The 23,030-nt window shown below is 42.6% G+C and overlaps 1 protein-coding gene across 1 annotated transcript in view; it reads right to left on the reverse strand.

The window, feature by feature from the left end:
• Positions 1-23,030, reverse strand: part of LOC119849263 (disintegrin and metalloproteinase domain-containing protein 20-like) — a 202,866-nt gene that overhangs the window by 48,781 nt on the left and 131,055 nt on the right. The window contains exons 15-16 of the mRNA XM_043504014.1: positions 13,387-13,492; positions 6,554-6,737 (exon numbers count right to left, since the gene is read on the reverse strand). Of these exons, the coding sequence (XP_043359949.1) occupies positions 6,554-6,737; positions 13,387-13,492 (290 nt within the window). The remainder of the gene's footprint in view (positions 1-6,553; positions 6,738-13,386; positions 13,493-23,030) is intronic.

A 23,030-nucleotide genomic window follows, 5' to 3' on the forward strand; every position in this document is an offset into this window, starting at 1 on the left:
GGAGCTTTTAAACTAGGGGCTGGGGGTAAAGCCGACAGGTTCAGAGGAGCACACAGTACGGACAAAGACATCCCATAATTGAGGATCTATTAATAGGGATTCTCTACATCCTAGTAAAGAGGAGAGGATGGATGTTGACAAAGTACAGGTAGGTGTAGTAGGAAGACAGCCTAAGATCATAAGCCCTGATATTAGAGACCGGGTATGAGGCTCACAGAATCTGGCAAGAACAGGGCTGATATTGCAGAAATACACATTCCTAAGAAGTGCTAGTCAGAGTAAGTACGCAAACACATCCTGATATCAAGTGGTACCAGAACATCCCTGTATGAAGAATGGTACAAAAACACTCCCGAAGTAGAACAGGAACATACTCTCCCCTCCTAAAAGATAAGGTCAGGATGACAGTACTGAATAGAGATGTTTTGATTAAACCAACATGTACAAGGTAATGAGTGTAGCCACATCAGGGGGCAGTAACTATGTCAGAGGTGCAGTATTAATTTGTTTGTATCGGGGTATAAAGATGTATCTCAGAGGGAATATCTTTGTCTGGCCTAGGGAGGAATGGAAAGTCCCACCGTTCACTGAGCTAGTCTATTTTTACAGGCATATATATATTAGTGGTCCAGTAGAGTCTGTGGGATACTAGTACCATGCTTTGTCAACAATAAACCTGGCTGGGTGCCTTCATCCCTTAACAGATCTTGTGATCATTGGGCAGTTTGCTAGAGTTCTGCTATGCTAGCTGTCTGCACAGGGCTGGGGCAGCACACAGAGGGAACATGCACACAGCCAAACAAGTATCAACATCTAACAGTAGGAACTGAAGAGAAACAGTTAAATGAAAAAAGTCCCATTCAATTACATCACAGTAAGGGGGACAACTAAAAAATGACAAATTTTAAAAGTGCTTGTATACAAATGCCAGAAATCTAAATACTAAGATGGGTGAACTTGAGTGCCTAGTATTAAATGAGGATATTGATATAATAGGTATCACAGAAACTTGGTAGAATGGTGGCAATCAATGCTTGAATAATAAGAGTACAGCGGTAAAAATATACTACCAACCACCTGACCAGGATGGTGATGGTGAAATGCTCTTAGAGATTATGAGGCTATAAAAATAGAAAATTTTATAATAATGGGGGATTTGAACTATCCCCACATTGACTGGGAGCTTGTCACTTCAGGACATGATGTAGAGAGAAAATTTCTAGACCCCATTAATGACTGCTTCTTGGAGCAGCTAGCCCCAGAACCCATCAGGGGAGAGGCAATTCTTGATTTAGTCCACACAGCATCTGGTCCAAGAGGTCAATACAGTTGAAATGTTTGGTAATAGCGAGCATAATGTAATTAAATTTAACATCCTGATGGGAGAGAGGAACCAAAAGAAACCCACCACTGTAGTTCTTAACTTCAAAAAGGGAAACTACACAAAAATGAGGAAGCTAGTTAAATGGAAATTAAAAGGAACAGTCACAAGAGTAAAATGTCTGCAAGCTTCAAGGAAACTTTCTAAAAACACTAATAGAGGCTCCAATTAAATGCATACCCCAAATTACAAAAAAAGGAGTAAGAGGATCATAAAAATGCCACCATGACTAAAACCAGGAGAGTAAAAGAGTTGGTTAGAGGCTTAAAAGGCATCATTTAAAAATTGGAAGTCAAATCTTGCTGAGTACAATAGAGAGGAGCATAAGTTCTAGCAGGCCAAGTGTAAAAATATAAATTAGGTAGGCCAGAAAAGAATTTGAAGAGTAACTAGCAAAAGACTCAAAAACTATATAGCAAAAAAACAAAAAAAAACCCACACACCGTCAGAAGCAAGAAGCCTGCCAAACGGTCAGTGGAGCCACTGGATGATCGAGTTGCTAAAAGAATACTCAAGCAAGATAAGGCCATTGCGGAGAAGCTAAATTAATTCTTTGCACCTGTCTTCACTGCAATATATACTCCCTTTTCCAGATCATTTATGAATATGTTGAACAGCACTGGTCCCAGTACAGCTCTCTGGGGAACACTGCAGAATGGAGACAGGTAAGTAGCAAACTGACAATTTATTCTTACCCTTGTTTCCTGTCTTAACTAGTTACTGATCCATGAGAGATTTTTCCCTCTTACCCCATGACTCCTTACTTTGCTGAAGTGCCTTTGGTGAGGTACCTTGTCAAAGGCTTACTGAAAGTCCAAATACAATATATCCACTGTATCCTTGTCCATATGTTTGTTGACCTCAAATAATTCTAATAGACTGGTGAGACATGATTTCCCTTTACAAAAGGGGTGTTGACTCTTCCCCACAAAATTGTGTTCATCTGTGTCTGATAATTCTGTTCTTTACTATAGTTTCAACCAGTTTGCCTGGTACTGAAGTTAGGCTTACCAGCCTGTAATTGCCAAGATGGCCACTGGAGTCTTTTTTAAAAATTGGTGTCACATTTGGCTATCATCCAGTCGTCTCCTACATAAGCTGATTTAAATGACATGTTATATAAATATGAAATTGCTGAACTACTAAGTGTGTTGACAGGTTTCAGAGTGGTAGCCGTGTTAGTCTGTATCAGCAAAAACCATGAGGAATCCTTGTGGCACCTTAGAGACTAACAAATTTGGGCATAAGCTTGTGTTGAGTTCCTTCAGAACTCCTGGATTAATGCCCTCTGGTCCTGATGATGATGTATTGTATTTATTAATTTGTTCCCAAACCTCCTCTATTGACAACTCAGTCCAGGGCAATTCCTCAGATTTGTCACCTAAAAAGAATGGTCAGGTGTGGGCACCTCCCTCATATCCCCTGCAGTCTCAAAGGAAAGGTCTTCCACAGTATTTTGGTGCTCAGTGCAGGACAACTGCAAAAGAAAAGGAACGAGCTGCAAAGGCAGCTGCATCTAAGGAATCTTATAATGAAGTTCTTGCTATAAGAGCTAATCATCAACTATGATGGCCTAAAAACTATTCAGGATGTTACACAGGAAGGTGCTTAATAAAGCTGCTTAACTCAGTATAGTTGATGTGGTTATACTTCACCATCAAATTTTTGTGGGCCATGATCCTAAACTTCAGGGCCACAGATGATTGTCTGCCATGTTTGTTGACGGCTTTGATAACCAAGGAGTTAGGTGAAGGGTGAGAAAATAAAAGTTCAGATTTTTTGGCTAAAATGTAATGCTTTTTTCTTTTTTGGAGTCTTTACATGTAGGTGGTACTGTTGCCAGGGTCTGCCAGATGGTCTTGGTGGGTTTTGGTAAAGCATCATTTACTGGGAAAGTCCCTTGAGGTGAGGCAGTCAAATGAAGCATAAGTTTTAAACATTCTTCAACTCTTAGACCTCCCTTAATGGTTTCTGTGGCAAATCGGCAATTTGTTTCATCAGCTCTTGAAACTGTATAAAGTTGTCAGCCAGAGAAGGTAGGTGAGGCATTATGGCCTCATCTGGAGAAAAGGCGTCGATATTTGTTTGTGGAGTGACCTTTCTTGTTTGCTCTTGCTCATCTCCTTCAGTTGAGCTTGTTGAGGAAGAGGAGATGGAGCAAGAGACCATCTCCCCCGTGGTCACCAAAAGATAGACTTGGGGCTCTTGAAAACTGTTGTCAATAGGTGGCTCAAGGATCCCAGTGTGGCCACAGAGGGGATCCATAAGGCATAAGAGGTGGCAGCCAATGCTGCTTATACCGACAAGAAGGGACATGGATTGTCTTGTCTCTGGGTCCTCTCTTTCCATAAAAGGTGTCAGGGAGGCTGTTCCTATATTGGCAGACAGGGGAACCATGCACAGAAATTTGGGAATCGGAAAAGAGGGAATCTCAACATCATCTAGAGAAGGAGGTCTGCCTAGCTCGGGAAGTACTAGAGAAGCAAATGGTACTGTGGAAAGATCCAATCCCAGTGACCCTGTTGATCTCGGTACCAACAGGCACTTGACATCCAATAAGAGGGAGACTACGACTTGTCTGAGACAATAAGTCTCTTGAATATTTAAACTTCTGTGGTAGCAGGTGGATTTGCACAGAGAATGAGGGACATTCATGATGGTGGAGCCTGCTTTGACAGACCCTGCCTGGTGGAGGTTGTCGCTATAGAACAGATCAACTGCTTTGGAGGTAGCGAAGTATCGCAAGATGCCTGGTTAGACTACAGCAGTACTGAAGGAGTCTGGGTTGCCTGTCAAGGTATCAAAAGTAGTATAGGAAGGTCTGTCAATGCAGCCTTTCTGTAAGCAGAGTGTTTAGAGTCTCTGCTAGTATAGTTATGCTTAGGCAGTACTGAGGTACTCTTTGAAGAGCTCCATCATAAGGAGCCTGAGCCTAATCTGTTTTTTTTTTTCTAGCTGTGCTCTTAAAAGTTGAGAAAATATTGCACTTTTGTGGGATGTGAATGTCCCACAGACAGAAAACGTACCGGGAATGCCCGCCACTGTCTGGGATAGATTCCCAGCAGGTGAGGCAGTGCTTGAATCCTGGAATATCCTGGTTACAATTTCCAAGTGAAAACTTGTTGGAAGGGAGGAGGGGAAGATGGGGAGAAGGACTGGAAAAAATAACCCTCAAATGAAGTTAAAAAAAGTTACGATATATTACTTAGAGTAGAAATAAATAAGTACACTAAAATAAAATAAAATCTAGAAGATGCTAAAGCTAAGCTTTGGGAAACACTAGAAATGTGCATGCTAGACATTCCATCTCAAGCCGCGGTGGCTAAGAAGAAATTGAGATTGGTTTGCTCGCACAACTCTATATAGCCTCAGTATGGGGCATGATGTCTGCAACACGGGTGGGCCAAACAAGTAGTGGTACTGAAAAATCTCTAATCAAAGGCACATGGGATGCACCTGAAGTGGAGGACCCTATCTTCAGGGCCACTATCTGAAGAAAAAAAATTATGTTATTTTTAAATTTCCAGGATCTTTTTCCATTTTTAAGGCAGACTTTAAAGCACTTTTAAAACACAGCTACAATGGACCTTGAAGGCTTCAGAAAATTCTGCAATGATGTCACTGATATTCCGACATGAATAATTAGATTTACTTACTTGTTTTCTCAGTTTAAGTACTATGCATCTAGGAGACTGGATTGTGCAGATAGTCTCAGGTATCAAAATAAAAATACAGTGAAAGTGGACATATAAGAAGCTAATTAGATGGATAAACTCCTGTATTTCCACCCAATGGAAGAATAACACGGTGCTTAGTCATCCCATCAGTTGTATCTTTACATGTGATGGAACAAATAGACTAGGGGGTGGGCAAACTTTTTGGCCTGAGGGCCACATCGGGGTATGGAAATTGTATGGCAGGCCATGAATGCCCACAAAATTGGGGGTAGAGGTGCAAGAAGGGGTAAGGACTCCAGCTGGGGGTGCAGGCTCTGGGGTGGGGCCAGAAATGAGGAGTTCAGGGAGCAGGAGGAGGCTCCGAGTTGGAGTATGGGGGGTGAGGGCTTAAGGGATTCAGAGGGCAGGAGGGGATCAGAATTGGGGCAGAGGATTGGATGATCACTGGGTGGGGGGGCACAGGGTGCAGGGTTCAGGCAGCACTTACCGCAAGCAGCTCCTGGAAGCACATCCCTCCTCTGGCTCTGAGGCACAGCCAGGCAGCTCTGCACACCGCCCCGGCTGCAGACACCACCCCTACAGTTCCCATTGGCCAGGAACTGTGGCAAATGGGAGCTGCAGGGGTGGCGCCTGCCGACAAGGCGGTGCACAGAGCCACTTGGCCTTGCCTCCATGTTCTACAGAGGAGCCGGGGGGGAGGGTTTGAGCCAGAGGGAGATCATGCTGGCTGCTTCCTGGGAGCCGTGCGGACCAGGGCAAGCCCCCGACCCTGCTCCCCGGCTGGAGTGCCAAAGCGGGGCAAACCCCGACCCTGCTCACCGGTGGGAGCTGAGGGCTGGATTAAATGGTTTGATGGGCCAGATGTGGCCCATGGACCATAGTTTGCCCGCCCCTGAAATAGACCCCAGATGTTTTAACCACTATTTTAACACCTGAGGATTTTGTATCTAGAGTTGTAGTTCAAACCCAGATAGATACCCAGGCAGAGAAGGCTTAATTCAAATCTAGCTATACTCCGACCATGTTGCAAGATCAACTTTTTTGTAAAAACATTCTTCCTGAACAGTATTGTCTTTTTAGTCATGCTCTGGCGTATACTGAGCAAATGAAGATGGATTTAGATAGCTTAGCAACTTCAGGAGGGAAGATGACATCTAGGGACAGATTTGTAAAGGTATTTAGGCCCTGAAAATTTAGGTGGAATTTTCAAAAGCGCAGAGAACCCCAGGACTGTGACACTGACCCCCTACTTATCATTTCTCCATCCACCACACAAAAGGGAATAGAACATCTCCTGATCCTTGTAAAGAGAGTTAAGCTGGTCTTCTTCAGCTGCTTGTGGGTGAGAACAGGCTGTCCTTACAGGGATCTCTAAGGTTTTTCAAGTAAAAGAAGGGAAGGAAACCTGAAGTGGGGAAGAGATGTTCAAGGCCTTCCTCCCCATTTAATCTCTGTTCCACCCTATTCATAAATCTAATTATAATTACTACAGTACCTTGTTATCACCACATGCTGTGCCATCTCCCACTGAGCCAACATCCACCGTGTCTCTCCCAGCATGAAATTCTGTACCCCAACACAAGATATCATCAACTGGGGTTTGAACTATGGACCCAAGACTTTTCATCTGAGGTATTTTTTTAACATTAACACACTGCAGTCTTCCACACAAGACATCACTGAAAGAAAAAAAAAATAAGAAAGCTGCTTAAAAATTTATACAAGATTTAAAGAACTCTGGGATATTTGTGGTATGTCTTACTATGGAAGAAGCAAAGTCTCTCCTATAAAACTTTCCCAACACCCATTCTCTGTGTTACTTGTTAACCCCACTAATGTTCCAGCACAATTACTGATCATTCTGAAGTGAACACAACCCTTCATGGCAAACAGGAGCTCAATGTTGCAGCAGCAAGGTAGAGAGGTGACAGCACAGCAGTGTGAAAGGCTGCTTCTGCAGTACTCTTGGCCTGATGCCTAGGAATAAGGAATTGAGTTTGTGTCCTGAATTTTGATTCTATACTGTAAGTCTGTTCTACCACCAGCCCTACTACCCTCCTCTGTAAAGTGCTCTGGTATGTATGAATGAAAATTAGTATTTCTCATTTCTATGGGAATTCTCACTGGCTCTATCACTGTTGTCCTGTTTCAAATCTGAGGGATCAAATCACTGTGGTAGGAAACAATATAATGCAGTGTGAAAAAGGCTAATATTCTGTGGTGTATTAACAAGAGAGTTGTATTTAAGACATGGGGTTAATTCTTCTGCTTGACTTGGTGAGGCCTTGCCTAGAGTACGTGTCCAGTTTTGGAAGTCATACTTTAAAAAAAAAAAAGATAGACAAATTGAAGAGACCCAAGGACAGCAATAAAAATGGAGAAAAGGTTTTTAAAAAGCTGACTTATGCGGATAGGTTAAAGTAATTGGTTATGTTTAGTGCTGAGAAGAGAAGAACAGCTCCCAAACAAGATACATACATTTGCAATAACTGCCAAAGATCATGGAAATCTCTGATAGGCCTATTCAGTCACATGAGCCATTGCAAACCACCTATATCATAGGCTACAATTCCCGCTGTCTCTTGCAAACTAAAAGATACCAGCAAAATGAAAGAGAAGACTGGGGGTGGGGTGGAGTGGGGACCTGAAAGAAGTCTTCCAAAATGTTAAGGGAAGTTATAACTAGGACAGTGATCCACTGTTCTCCTTGTCCACTGAAGGCAAGACAAGTAGTAAGGGGCTTACTCTGCAGCAAGGGAGATTAAGGTTAGCTATTACAAAAACATTCTAACTATAAGGATAGTTAAGCACTGGAACAAGCTTCCAAGGAAGGTTGTAGATTCCCTGGCACTGAAGGCTTTTAAGAACAAGTTACACAAAACACCTTTCAGGGATGGTCTAGGTTTACTTGGCCCTGCATCAATGTGAGTGTATAGACTAGCTGACCTCTCAAGGTCTGTTCCAGCCCTACGTTTCTATGATTCTATGTGATCTTTTTGGACTATGTGGCCAGCTGGGGAATCAGAGTTGAAGGGTGTGGTCAGAGGAAGCAGAAGAAAGGAAGGAGTTTGAAGTCTTTCAAGAAATAAAGCCGACAGTCTTGGACAGCAGCCAACTTCTCCTGCAATCCTGAACCTGCTTGCTACAAACAAGCACTTCAACCCTTTCTGCTCCTCATAGCTCAGAGAAGGTGCACTATAGTAGATCACTCATCTTTACTGTTGGCAGGAAGTGGAGGAGGACAAGGTGGTGGTGGCAGCAGCACCATCTGCCTCGTCATTGTATTACCCAATGGTCATAACTCCCAAAGGAAAGACCTGCAGGAGCCAAACTCAGTCAGACCTACTGAGGAATCATAGATAAGGCTATGTTTTAGTCATAGACATGTCACAGCAGTAAACAAAAATTCACGGCCCGTGACCTGTCCATGACTTTTACTATGCGCCCCGACTAAAACTTGGGGTGGGGGTGGCTTGGGAGGGCAGCCCTGAGTGTGCCTTGGGTGCTGGGGGAGGGGGGAAGTGGTCCAGGGGGCACAGTAGGTGCTGGGGAAGGGGGTTGGCAGGGCTAGGGCAGGCTCCCTTCCTGGCTCCTGGGAAGCAATGACCCCAGCTCCTAGCTCAAGGGTGTGCAAACTTTTTGGCCCCAAGGCCACATCTAGTTACAGAAATTGCATGCAGGGCCGGGGCAGGGGGTTGGGATCTGGGGGAGTGTAGTGTGCAGGGGCTCAGGGCAAGGGGTTAGGGCAGAGGATGGGTGCGGCAGGGGCTCAGGGCAGGAGGTTGGGATGCAGTAGAGGTGCAGAAGTAGGTTGGAATGCAGGCAGGGGGCTCACAGCAGGGAGTTGGGGTGCAGGAGGGGTTTGGCCTGCAGCCTGGCACTGCTTACCTGGAGCAGCTCCAGGATGACAGTGGCATGAACAGATGCCAGGGCAGGCTCCCTGCCTGTCTGCCCTGGCCCCATGCTGCTCCTGGAAGCAGACGGCACCATGTCCCTGCGGCCCCTGGGGGAAGGGGGCAGAGGGCTCTGTGTGGACCTCCCCTGAAGCTCCCATTGGCTGCGGTTCCCCATTCCCAGCCAATGAGAGCTACTGGGGTGGTGCCTGCAGGCGAGGGCAGCACACAGAGCCCTCTGCACCCCCAATCAGGGGCCACAGGGAAGTGGTGCTGGACATCTGGGAGCAGCACCGTGGGGGTGGCAACCTCACGGGCCAGATCCAAAGCCCTGAGGGGCCGGATCCAGCCCGTGGGCCATATTTTGCCCACTCCATCCTAGCTCCATGTGCTGCCTCCTCTCTGCCCCAAGCCACGGTTCTGTAGCTCCCATTAGCTGGGAACTGTGACCAATGGGAGCTGTGGGGACAGTGCCTGCGGGTGGAGGCAGCATGTGGAGCTAGGAGTTGAGGGAAGGGAATTCCTGTCACCCTTCTTGGCCCCCCCCCCCGGTAAGCACTGCCCTGCACCCCAACCCCCCTCACCCAAACTCCTGTTGCTGAGGGGTGTGGGGGCATGAGACTGCTCCAGAAGTGGCAGGTGCACCTGGCCCAGAGGCAGCCCAAGCTGCTCAGGTGACCCCCCGGGCCAGGCAGACCAGCTGCTGCAGAAGTCATGGAGGTCACGGTATTCATGACTTCCATGACCACTGTGACAAACACAGAGCCTTAATCATGGTTGGTTCACCATGCACAAGACCTGGTTGAAGATTGGGAGAATCTCAGGCAAGGGGAATGTGCTCAGAGAGACCAGAGAGGGGTCTGTGGAAATATCTCAGTATCAAAACAAAAATGGGTATTTATTAAATTATTCTTACAATATAAATTAATTACAAACTTATTTGCACATTTCATGAATATTAAGATACATCTACACGAATGTTGTAGCCAGGATGCTCAGTGAATAGGACAATGCATGTTATGTTCTTAGTTAGTTATGTCATGAGATGTTCAAGCTAATCAAAGGAAATCCAAGAGGCTTCTGCTTTCTGTCATCTTGGGGATACGTGTCAAGGGAGATCAGACCATATTTATTTCTCCTAAGAGGGAATATACAAACTCAGTAAAGCTCCATTTTTAACTTTATTTTGCTTTAACTTTCTATGCCAATTTCTTAATACTAATTTTTTGGATATAGATGTAAACATGGTTGTTGTGATGGGTGCTTTTTATAGAATATTTGATAGGAGTTTTAATTCTAAAAATAGCAACTGGTAACACCATTTGGTCTAAAAGGCAACTAAATGAAAAAAGAGTGTTTTATCAAGATCATGGCACTTCTGCCTGGAAGAAGATACCTGTTCGGTAGACATAAATCCTCATCTCAAGGATTGTACATTGTAAAGAAGATAGTTTAGGAAAAACATGGTCATGTAACAGAATGCAAGGATGTTCTTTACTCAAGATATTTCACAGAGGAATGTAGGGATGTGTTCTCTAGGCATAAAGTGAACTCTTCCTTTCTCTTTTCATAAAGAAAAGCCTTTAAGAAAAACATTGTTGGAAAGGTTATAAACCTTTTGTTTATTTATTATGTGTTGAAATGGAAAACATCTCTATGAAATGCATAATTGTAAATAGGTTACCTAAATGCAAAGCTTCTAACATAATTTCCTAATATCATTGCTATGTCAAATGTTATATGTACCAAATTTAGTACTATAAACTACTCAACTGATTAATAATACAAGAAGCCATTTAAAGTATAGAATATTTATATTAGTGGGAGATTATTTAATTTAACAGTACATAAATCCCTCACCCTACTCAGGAAGACAAAAAGAATCATCTCTCCAAAATGATGAAGAATCAAGGACTTCTTTAATAACTATTTAAGCTACAACCTCTCTTTAAAAATATTGCATTTCAAAGAGACTGTTTAGAAAACTAAAAACTTTTAGATAAAGAACAGGAGCATTAGGACTTTTTGAGAACAGAATTTTATCTCCAGTTATATTAGAATTCAACAGAAGGAGTATCTCAGAAAATAGACAGGATAAAAAGAAAATTAAAACTTTCAGTTTTCTGATATTTTCCTGCCACAGAAGAATAAAGACAATTAAAAACATATTCATTCTTCATTCATTGCATATTCATTAAACAGACTGCATATTTAGAAGCTGCAGGTGTCACTAAAACCAGCCCTCAAAGGCATGGAACCAGTGAAAGGATGACAAGCAGCCAACTTTAAATCTAAACAAGACTTAAAGAGGTGTATTTTCCTATAATTTTATGACAATTTGAGTTCATAGGATTTAGTTAAGATTAAGCATAGTAAACAATTATAAAAATGGTTATTCCTGATAATCAACAGAACTCATCTATCCTGAAACAAAGTTCTTTGGCCCATTGTGAGAAAGAAAAGGAGTGAGATGGAGCAAGAGAGCTGCCCTGCAGGGAACGTGAAGAATCCAATATGAGGAAAAACCCAATATGAGGAGACTTGAAGCCTGGAGCAATCTTGCTAAATGACTCAACCAGAGACACCTGGCACAGGAAGGAACCCCAAGCAGCTGATTCCCTATAAGAGAGCTGAAGCAGGCCTTTGGGAAGGAGGATGGACAGATTGCAGTTTTTCAGAGTCAAACAGATAAGAGGCCCTGGGAAGGAACTTTTTTCATTTGCCAAGGCTCTGAGGTAAGAGGCATAACCTGGGATAGATTTTTGGGATTCTGTAAGTGACTGGAAACATTCTGTTTTTAAGTTTGTTTTTGGACACTTACCCAAGAAAGGAGCCCAAATGGGCTCTGTGTTGATGAAACAGACTTATTAAACTAAACTGCCAACCCAGATCCTTGTGCGAGAGAAGATGGTGGGGTTGGATGGAGAGGCAACAGGTCACCCCTTCATTGCTTTTCTATACCCATTTATATTAGCAGTCTTGTTTTCTGGACTCACAGTAATTTGTGGAAATACCACCTCTGCTTAACTTAAGAGAAAAGCACCCTATGGGCAGTTCAGGACTACTAATCTTGAGGTTAGTGAGTTTGACTACTTGTTTTTCTTCTCTCTCTTTCAGGTTACTTAAAGTTACAGGATCAGTTGAGATTGTGTGTTTGGGGACTGCTTAAGCCTTTGTTCCCTGGATCATCTTGATTAGCCTCAATCAGCCTTATGATCATCCTCCCCTGTTTGATTAATGAAAGGGTTAGTCTGATCTAGGAGAGAAAACCTGTGGCTTTTTAAGCTAAGTGATGAAGGGGAGCTAGGAAGCAAGGGAGTTGTAATATAATTGCTATGGTTTGGAAGAGCCACATCACCAGTACCAATGCTGCTTCTGTCTCCTCATGGCCTGAACAGAAGACTATGTATAAAAAAAAAATCAAGCCTCATGTCCAGATTCCTTCCCCACTCTGAACCCTAGGGTATAGATGTGGGGACCTGCATGAAAGACCCCCTAAGCTTATTCTTACCAGCTTAGGTTAAAACTTCCCCAAGGTACAAACTTTTCCTTGAACAGTATGCTGCCTTAAGTGTTTTAAACAAAACAGGGAAAGAGACCACTTGGAGTCATCTTCCCACAAAATATCCCTGCCCTCCCCAAAGCCCTACATCCCGTTTCCTGGGGAAGTCTTGATAAAATACCCTCAATTTGCATAGGTGAACACAGAACCAAAACCTTGGATCTTGAGAATAATGAAAAAGCCATCAGGTTCTTAAGAAGAATTTTAATTAAAGAAAAGGTAAAAGAATCACCTCTGTAAAATCAGGATGGTAAATACTTTACAAGGTAATCAGATTCAAAACATAGAGAATCCCTCTTGGCAAAACCTTAAAGTTACAAAAAGACACAAACAGGAATATACATTCCATCCAGCACAGCTTATTTTACTAGCCATTAAACAAAAGGAAATCTAATTCATTTTCTAGGTAGATTACTTACTAATCTAACAGGAGTTGGAAGGCTGCATTTCTGATCTGTTCCCGGCAAAAGCATCACACAGACAGACCAAACCCTTTGTTCCCCCCAGATTTGAAAGCATCTTGTCCCCTCATTGGTCATTTTGGGTCAGGTGCCAGCAAGGTTACCTTAGCTTCTTAACCCTTTACAGGTGAAAGGGTTTTGCCTCTGGCCAGGAGGGATTTTATAGCACTGTATACAGAAAGGTGGTTACCCTTCCCTTTATATTTATGACACCCATTAAGCACAGTGGGGTTGAAAATGAAAGGTTTAAATAAACTGTACTGCCAATAAAATGCTGCTCTGCATCTCCTCGTTTGTCTGATTTTTCTGACGCTACTTAAAGTAAGGGTGTCTTATTGACAGGGGTTTCTTCTTAGTACATTTTTCTAAGGGATCAGAGACATTTGTGTATATATATATATATAAAACTTACTTATCTTTACACTTATTGTAAGTAAGTCCATCTCCACCGCAGTTGCCACACCGGTCACCTTTAGTATTCACTGCTTTGAAACAACTCAATGGGGCCAGATGTGCTGCTGCAAGGAGGGGGGGGGAAGCACAAGGTAAATGACAAGACAGAAATAAAAGCACACAACATTCTAACAATTCCTCCAATCATTTCAAGGAGTTAAGGGGAAACTGAAGTTATTCATCTGTAACCAGAGTTCTTTGACATGAAGTCTGAATATTCACCCTCATGGGAGGCACCCCTGGTGCAGATGTGATGGTGGAACCTTTAGGTAGCAGTGCTGGTTGGAACTCTCACATCCTTTCCTACCCCTGCCCTTGCTGTTCCTGAATTTTCTGAGGGCAAGGCTATAAAAGGGGGCATGGCACTTCAACTATTTCATCCAATTCAAAGGTTGTACTTAGGACTCTAAAGAAAAGGAAGGGTGAGTGTAGAGAGTGAATATACAGTACATCTTGAATTCTGGCTACAGGTTGATAACTTCTATTTCTTCTTAGAGTGTCCTCTGCATATTATACCTCCTGGGACAGTTTGACAAGCAGTACTCCCTTTGGATGGAGATGGGTCCTATAATAGAGAGAGATTGAAGTACTGCCCTGACAAATTGTGCATCCAATCTGCATCCTAAATACAAAGGATAGGGTTTTGTAAAATGTTTGTAAAGAGTTCAAAGTTGCAACACTATAGATCTGTATAAAAGGAATATGTCTAAGGCATACCATAGAAGCTGCCTTGGTCCTAGTGGAATGTGACTGAATTCTATCCAGAATATGGTCTGATGCTAAAGTGTAGGTCTCATGGAAGTACAGCTTAACCAATTCTGAGAGTGTATGAGACTTAAGCACTTGTTTCTTTTTATCAGGATAGAAATGAATAGATTATGGCACTATCAGAATCATTTAGCCCTATTGAAGAAATAAGCTAAAGACCATTGGGCATCTACAGTAAGAAGTGTATTTTCTCCTGCACAGGCGTGGCCTTAGAGGGGAAAAAAGGCTACTGGGTTAATTGACATATAAAGTTAAAACTCTGTCACCACATTAGGGATGGGGATGTAGCTCTCTTCTATCCTTATGAAAAAGAGTGAATGGTGGGCCAACCATGAGGGCCTGCAATTTACTCTCTTCTAGTAGATGTGATGGATTGGCGAAGCAAGAGACTTCAACCCCCCATTAGTCCCTCACACTATTTTTATTCTGGGCAGGAGGAGAAAAGGTCCTGAACCAGGTGGGGGCTGGGCTCTGTTTAAAAAGCAGCAGCCACATGACTAACCAGGAGATGCAAAGAAGAAACCCCAGGAACTGTATGTGGAGCCACCTGTGGAACAGGCTGTGACTGCTGAATATTACAGCTGGGAGCAAGTCTGTATGGGACTTATGGGGCAGAGACAGGAAGCCAGAGCAGAGGGCCCCCAATGAGAGAAACTGAGCCTAGCTTGGAAACTGGCAAGAGTCTATTTACTTCAATAGGGGCTAGACTGGAAAGGGCACCCCAGGCACTATCCTGATTTTTCAATAGGACTGCCCCAAAGCCCAAAACAAGAACCCCTATTGAGAACTTTGAACTGTAACTCTTAAGCCTTTATCCCTAGCGTTTTTGCAGACTTTCCCTTCCCTGTCAGCCTTAGCACATTACCCTTTCACTTAACTATTGGGCTGATTATTGGGACCTACCAGGGCTAGCATCTACAAGGCTTAGCTGCTGAACCACCTACAGGATTTGCTTCTAAATTGCTGTACACCAGGCACGCTGCTAGTACCTTAGGAATTTAGAGTACTTCAACACAGAGCAGCCTGCCATGATTACACAGATGGTATGGCTATCTCACTTCAGGCAGCAAGGGAGTTTAGATTAGATATTAGGAAAAACTTTCTAACTATAAGATTAGTTAAGCTATGGAATAGGCTTCCAAGGGAGGCTTTGGAATCCCCACTGGAGGTTTTTCAGAACAGGTTGGACAAACACTTGTCAGGGTTTATATGATCCTGACTCAGCACAGGAGGCTGGACTTCATGGCCTCTCAAGGTCCTTTCCAGCCCCACATTTCTATGATAAAAGCTGTTTTCACCGAGAGTTAAAGTAGACACCATTCTGCTATTGGCTCAAATGGAAGCTTCATTAGCTACTGGAGCTTCCTTGCTGGATATTGGTCTTTAACGTGTTGGAAGATTTACTGAACCCTTTCATGAAGGTCTTAACTATGTTGTGTGTGAATACAGACTTGTTATCTATGAGAGAGTGGTATACCAATATAGCTGCTAGATGGACATTAACTGCTGATAAAGAAAGTCTGAAAGTTTCAGCAGTAGCAGTTATTCTAAAATATGATGAACTGGAGCCATTGGTATAGCTACATTACTACTCTTTATGCAGAGACTGAATCTCTTCCATTTGAAACTATAACACTTATAGGTTGATTCTTTCCTACAGCAGACAGCAAGATTGTTCTAATTTTATCAAAGACCTGTAGCCCAGGTTGTCAGATCTGGGTGATCAACTCTCCAACAAATCTGGAGGAAGGAGAGATCGGTAAACTCCTTTTGTTACATGGCAGACTGGCAAACACTAAATATCTTGGCCACAATGGAGCCACTAGAATTACTTTGGCTTTGTCATGAATATAAAGGGAAGGGTAAACACCTTTAAAATCCCTCCTAGCCAGAGGAAAAATCCTTTCACCTGTAAAGGGTTAAGAAGCTAGGATAGCCTCACTGACACCTGACCACAATGACCAATGAAGAGACAAGATACTTTCAAAGCTGGAGGGAGGGAGAAACAAAGGGTCTGTCTGTGGTATGCTTTTGCCGGGGACAGAACAGGAATGGAGTCTTAGAACTTAGGAAGTAATCTAGCTAGATATGCGTTAGATTCAGATTTCTTTAAATGGCTGAGAAATTAGACTGTGCTGAATAGAATGAATATTCTTGTGTTTGTGTCTTTCTTGTAACTTAAGGTTTTGCCTAGAGGGATTCTCTATGTTTTGAATCTAATTACCCTGTAAGGTATTTACCATCCTGATTTTAAACCACAGTTAAACCCCAAACCAGGAGTTTTGAATGCTTTTTTCATTGTTCTTAAGATCCAAGGGTTTGGGTCTGTGGTCATCTATGCAAATTGGTGAGGATTTTTATCAAGCCTTTCCCAGGCAGGGGGGTGCAAGGTTGTGGTGAGGATTTTGGCGGGGAAAGATGTTCCCAAACAATGTTTTCCCAGTAAACCCAGTCAAACATTTGGTGGTGGCAATGGAAGTCCAAGGGCAAAGGGTAAAATAGTTTGTACCTTGGGGAAGTTTTAACCTAGGCTGGTAAAAGTAAGGTTAGGAGGTTTTTCATGCAGGTCCCCACATCTATACCCTAGAGTTCAGAGTGGGGAAGGAACCTTGACAGGCTCTGTCCAGTTTTATTATTTTTATCACTTTGTGGATGAGGGGAAATCTGGAGTGGGGGGAAGCATATAGACGACCTTGACACCAGTTTACCAGGAATGTGTCTGAGATGGATTGGTTGTCTCTTCCTGCTTTTGAGCAAAATCTGGGACATTTTGCCTACTTGCAATCAGATCTATATGCAGATGTGGAAGTAGAATTTAAGAGAAAAAGGGGGAAGATGTCTTAGTCAATTTTAGGATAGAGTGAAAGGTAACCCTAACCCTAACCACGCGAGAGTTGTAAGAAATACTGTCTTCGCCTTGCTTTAGTTGATAAGGATGGAATGCTGACTTAAGCAGAAACCTTGACATAAGGTAGCATCTGGAGGGAGTTTGTATAAACAAAGGATAACCGTTAGCCATTGATGTATGTAACGGGCAAGTATAAATACCTGTCTTGTACTGCTTGTAAGGGGAAGATCTGCCTATGGTCAGGGGCCCGACCTGTCCAACCGCAGTCTTCCCTTGCAATTGCTCGTAATGGTCTCTGGCTTGTTGCTAACAAATGCAGAATGAGGACTTGTTTTCTTCCATGCAGATGACCCCCACAGGTTGAAGATCTTGTGTATCACCGAGGTCTTTAATGACCAATCCTGGAGTTCTATTGTGTGTCTGCCCAGTTGGTCTGCAGTACTGTTGCATTTCCCTGCAAGGTGTAGCATTCAATACAAGATTTTTCCCTGTACTGCACCACTCCCCCACAGCCACTGCTTCTCTGCATAGATGTGTGGATGAGTGCCTCCTTTTTTATATAAAACATCACTTTCCTTGATAGCAGCTGGCCTATGTTGTCCTTGATAAGCTGCACTGTGATCAAATCTAAGTGAGGGAGAAAAGATTTGAGAGCTCAGCATATTGCTCTGAGTTCTAGCACACTGATGTCTAGTTTAGTGTCCTGGGAATTCTAGTGGCCACAAACTAGAAATATGAGCTCCCCACCAAGGTTGGATGTACTTGAAACTATTGTTGCTGATACTGCTGTATAGTTTAAAACTACCCTCTTCATCTTGAGACAGTCCACCATGACAGAGGCGCAGAATCACATTACTTGATATGGTCAATATTAGAGACATCTAAAATAGGTCTACTTTTTTGTCTGTCACCACTGGATAGACCACATTTCCAGCTGGGTATAATGTTTCACCTGCATAGCAGAGGCTATGAGGTCCATTAATCTGAGCAAGATGATGACTCTCACATGGAAATTGGTGCAGCAAGGCTATGGCTGATAGAATCTTTGCCAAATTTCCTCTGGCAAGAAGGCTGTGCTGATATAGGAGTCCAACATTGATATCCACAAGGGCAAACTGGGAGAAGTCCCCAATATTCTTAGACCTACTTCTCTAAGTACAAAGCACATATAGGATATGGGTCCCACTAGACTTTATTCTTTTAGTAGGAGGTTACAGGCTGTCACTCTTGAGGCTCTCTGTTGTTGATTGCAATCATTTATTCAGATTTAGGCTTGACTGTGAACCACTGATAACATATCTATACACACACACACACACACACACACACACACACCCCCCTTATAGGAGCTCCATCTAGGTTGAATTTCCCTAGTTTGTTTATGAAAAGGCCATGCAAGATAGTATCAAAAGCCTTACTAAAGTCAAGATATACCACATCTTCTGCTCCCCCACAGCCAGAAGGCTTATTACTCTAACAAAGAAAGTTTAGTTTGGTTTGGCAATTTGTTCTTGACAAATCCATGCTGACTGTTACTTAACCCTTTATCTTCTAGGTGTTTGCAAATTGATTGCTTGATTAATTGCTCTATTATCTTTCTGGAGACTGAAGTTAAGCTGATTGGTCTGCAATTCCCTAGATGATTGTTTTTCCTTTCTATAGATGCACACTATATTTGCGCTTTTCCAGTCCTCTGGAATCGCTCCCGTCTTCCATGACTTTTCAAAAATAATGTTAATAGCTCAGACATTGCCTGTGTCTGCTCCTTGAGTATTCTAGGATGTTTTTCACCAGGCCCCAATAACCTGAAGACATCCAACTTGTCCAAGTAATTTTTAACTTCTTTCTTCCCTATTTTAGCTTCTGATCCTACTTCATTTTCCCTGGCATTCAATATGTTGGACATCCAATTGCTACTAACCTTTTTGGTGAAAACTGAAACAAAGTCCATTTAGCACTTCAACCATTTCTATATTTTCTGTTACTGTTTTCCCCTCCCTTCATTGAGTAACAGGCCTATCCTTTACTTGATCTTCCTCTTGCTTCTAGTGTAGTTGTAGAATGTTTTCCTAGTACCCTTTATGTCTCTAGCTAGTTTAGTCTTATTTTGTGCCTTGGCCTGTCTAGTTTCAGAGTAGCAGCCGTGTTAGTCTGTATTCGCAAAAAGAAAAGGAGTACTTGTGGCACCTTAGAGACTAACAAATTTATTAGAGCATAAGCTTTCGTGAGCTACAGCTCACTTCATCGGATGCATTTGGTGGAAAAAAAAACAGAGGAGAGATTTACACACACACACACACACACACACACACACACAGAGAGAACATGAAACAATGGGTTTATCATACACACTGTAAGGAGAGTGATCACTTAAGATAAGCCATCACCAGCAGCCTAGTGTTTCTCTTCATACTTGTGTTTTGTTTATATTCATCCTTTGTAATTTAACCTAGTTTCTACTTTTAGTAGGACTTTTTTTTTTCCTTAGAGTTTCAGATCACTGAAGATGGTCTGGTTGAGCCACAGTCAAAGAATTGAGTTTCTTTGGGTCTATTACAAGACAGAATTCTCAGTCCTTCTTTGGGATTAGGAAGTACCTGGAATAAAATGTTTTAACATTTACTCCCCTGTACTATGACCCCTTCTTCCTGTGGAGAGAGCTTCTGCTTTAAATAGGTTCACATCAGAGTTGACTCTGAATTGGGATTATAATAAAGGGAGAGAATTGAGTTGGATAGTGTATCTACTGTGTGTTATTTCTAATATCCATTTTTCCAGCAATATAGCACTCTAGCTGTCCTGTCAAGCACGACATGGCAGTCTTCAAATGGGATAGATAAGAAATGTCTCAAAATTGGTCTGCACTTCTCAGGACTTATGAAATTTACATCACATGAAGGCAGACAAATAAATACCAAACAAATTTTAATAATGCTTGTATGCAAATGGAAGAAGTCTAAATGCTAAGATTGGTTCATTTGACAGCCTAGTATTAAATGAGGATATTGATAGAATAGGCCTCACAGAAACTTGATGGAATAATAATTAATGGAACATGGTAATACCAGGGTACAAAACACATAGGAATCACAGAGTAGGTCATGCTGGTGGGAGATCACCAGCATGAGAAAAATAGTCAAATATTGTAAACCATAAAATTAATTAAACAGTACCACAGAATCTCTATGAATACAAATTCCGTGCTTGAATAAGAGGAATACAGCAGTAGAAATATGCTACCAGCCACCTGACCAGGATGGTGACTGACTGTGAAATGCCCAGGGAGATTGGAGAGGCAACAAAAACAGAAACCCAGTAATAATGGGGGATTTCAGCTATCCCCATAATGAATGGGAACATGCCACCTCAGGACAGGATGCAGAGATAAAATTTCTAGACACCATTAATGAGTGCTCCTTGGAGCAGGTAGTCCTAGAACCCAAAAGGGGAGACGCAATTCTTGATTTAGTCCTAAGTGGCGCATAGAATCTGGTGCAAGAACTGAACTGCTCAGCAATAGCAACCATAATGTAATTCAATTCAATTTAACATTCTTGCAGGGAGGAAAATACCAAAGAAACCTACCAAACCAGTGTTTAACTTCAAAAAGGGGAAATACGCAAAAATGAGTAAGCTAGTTACAAGAGTGAAATGCCTACAAGCTTCATGGAAACTTTTTAAAAACACCAAAAAAGAGGCTCAAATTATATTTATGCCCCAAATTAAGAAAAAAAAAAAGACGAAGGAGGAAAAATGCCAGAATGGATATAGAGTAAAAGACTGTTACAGACAAAAGGGCATCCTTTAAAAATTGGAAATCTAACCCTACTGAAGAAAATGGAAAGGAGCATGAACACTGGCAAGTCAAGTGTAAATGTATTATTGGGCATGTAAAAAAAGACTTGAAAAGCAACTAGCCAAAGACATGCAAACTAACAGCATTTTTTAAAAAAGTATATCAGAAGCAGGATGCATACCAAACAATCAGTGGGACCACTGAACTATCAAGCCACTAAAGGAGCACTTAAGTGTTTGAGGGGATCAACAAGCACGTGGACAAGGGTGATCCAGTGGGTGTATAGCTCTCTGTTATGTCCTGAAATTTCTAAAACTGTTACTTTTTAAATTTAGAAGTCTGAACAGCTAAAAGGTTTATTTTGGCTTCTCTGGACAGGCATTCATGGGATTTTCAAAGAGTGAAGGAAGAGTTCTGGAGACTATCTTCTAGTTTGCCTGGAAGTAGAACTGAACTTCCAGGCAACTATGGGTAAGGGAATCAAGTCCTATCCTGACTGACAGTTCTGGTTTTGCCTTCAGTCTTATCTTAAGAAGAATTCTAAAATAGAATATCTTGAGTACAGTGATTTTTTTGAGGAAATGCTCGATCTAGCAAGAGATTACAGATAATTCCCTGTAATCAGGAGCCTCCTCACGAGGGATTATGTTCCTTTCCTGCATTCCTGACAATCAAACAGAAATGAAGTAGTTGAGTCCCACATCTAATTCCCCAGATTCTCACAATCATTTGATTCTCCTCAAAAGTTAATTGTAGGGATCTGATGCTTGAGAAAAGAACACTCATCCTTCTCTTTGGAATCTAGTCTCCAGAAAAAGAAGCACCCATAAATTTAGTAAGAAGAAAAAAAATCTCCAAATCTAAAAATTGGGAGCATTCATCTTTTCTTTGGTGTGTACAATAGGCAAGGAAATATTCATAACTAGTAACTAGATACTGTGGGTTTGAGTCATTTAATCTCTGAGAATGAAGGTTGTCACCTTTTCATCAGCCTAATATAGCCAATATCTGTTAAGTATCTAATTTTAAAAAAAATCTAGTGCAGTGTGCTTCAGTACTATAAAAATAGTAAATGAGCACTGCAAACAACAAACACATAGAAACTAGGAATTTTACATCTGTTTAGGATATTAACCCTTCAGACCAAATGTAATGGTATCAGCACTCACCTCTCACAAGTGCCCCCTCTCTATTCTGATATATGCCTGCAGTCACTCAGTTTTAAACAGGGCAGCACCCATTTCTCACAGGCACTCCCTTTCTGGTCAGGTGTATGCCTGCTTTTCTTTCAGTTCTTACAGTGGGGTGGCACCTGCTTCTCACAAGTACCTCCCTGTCTGATGGCTCTTTCAGCAGGTCTTCAGTGACTCAGCCCTTCAGTCACACACAGTCCCCCATTCCGGATTATACAATCACCAGTTCTTTTTCACAGCCCTGGAATTTGGCCATAGCACCAAGGCTTCCTCCCCAAAGGTACTACCTTCTTTAAGAGCCCAACAGGGGCCCACCTCAGTACCTTCCATTGGTGTCCTTTCAGCAGCCCTTCCTGGGCTCAGTCTTCAACCAGAACAGCAGGGGCCATCACAGCCCTCCCACAGTCTGGCTAGATTCTGGGCTCAATCCCCTGGGGTCAGACTGCCTGCACTGACCTGTCCATGGTTCTGTTGCCATTCCAGGCACCCAATCCTCCCTCTTTGACCTACCAGAAGGAACTGGCTGCTCTGCCACTGCTGCTTCTTTTTATATGGCCCTTCTGGCCCCTGATTGGTCACTCCAGCAGCTCCTCTGATTGGCTGACTGGAGGACTTCTCCTCTGCTCTTTTCTAGGGAGGGAAGAGGCAGGCCACAAGGCCTCCAGCAGGGGGTCTCTGGATCTAGTCCATCCTACCACACCAAAGTAGATATTGAAGAATGATTGCATTCTTCCTGGGTGTCTCAGTACTCTTTCCTCTTTAAAATGCTTCCCATCTCATTAGTTCTCACCAAGCACCTTCTGTAGCCAAACCATACCACTTAAGAAGGTATCTACCCCAACTTTCCAAATCACCTGTTCCCAAAAGTCAGCAGTCTTGTGTGCTAGGAGCCTCTCCAAACCTCTTCTATTGCTTCCTGAGCTGGGGAAGTGTGTAGAATCCAGCAGCAGGGGAAGCAGGGCACAGTGAGACTGTTTAGATATTTCAGTGATTGGTGT

The sequence above is a fragment of the Dermochelys coriacea genome, chromosome 1 (genome assembly GCF_009764565.3).
Source record: "Dermochelys coriacea isolate rDerCor1 chromosome 1, rDerCor1.pri.v4, whole genome shotgun sequence".
In the NCBI taxonomy this organism is placed as follows: domain Eukaryota; kingdom Metazoa; phylum Chordata; order Testudines; family Dermochelyidae; genus Dermochelys; species Dermochelys coriacea.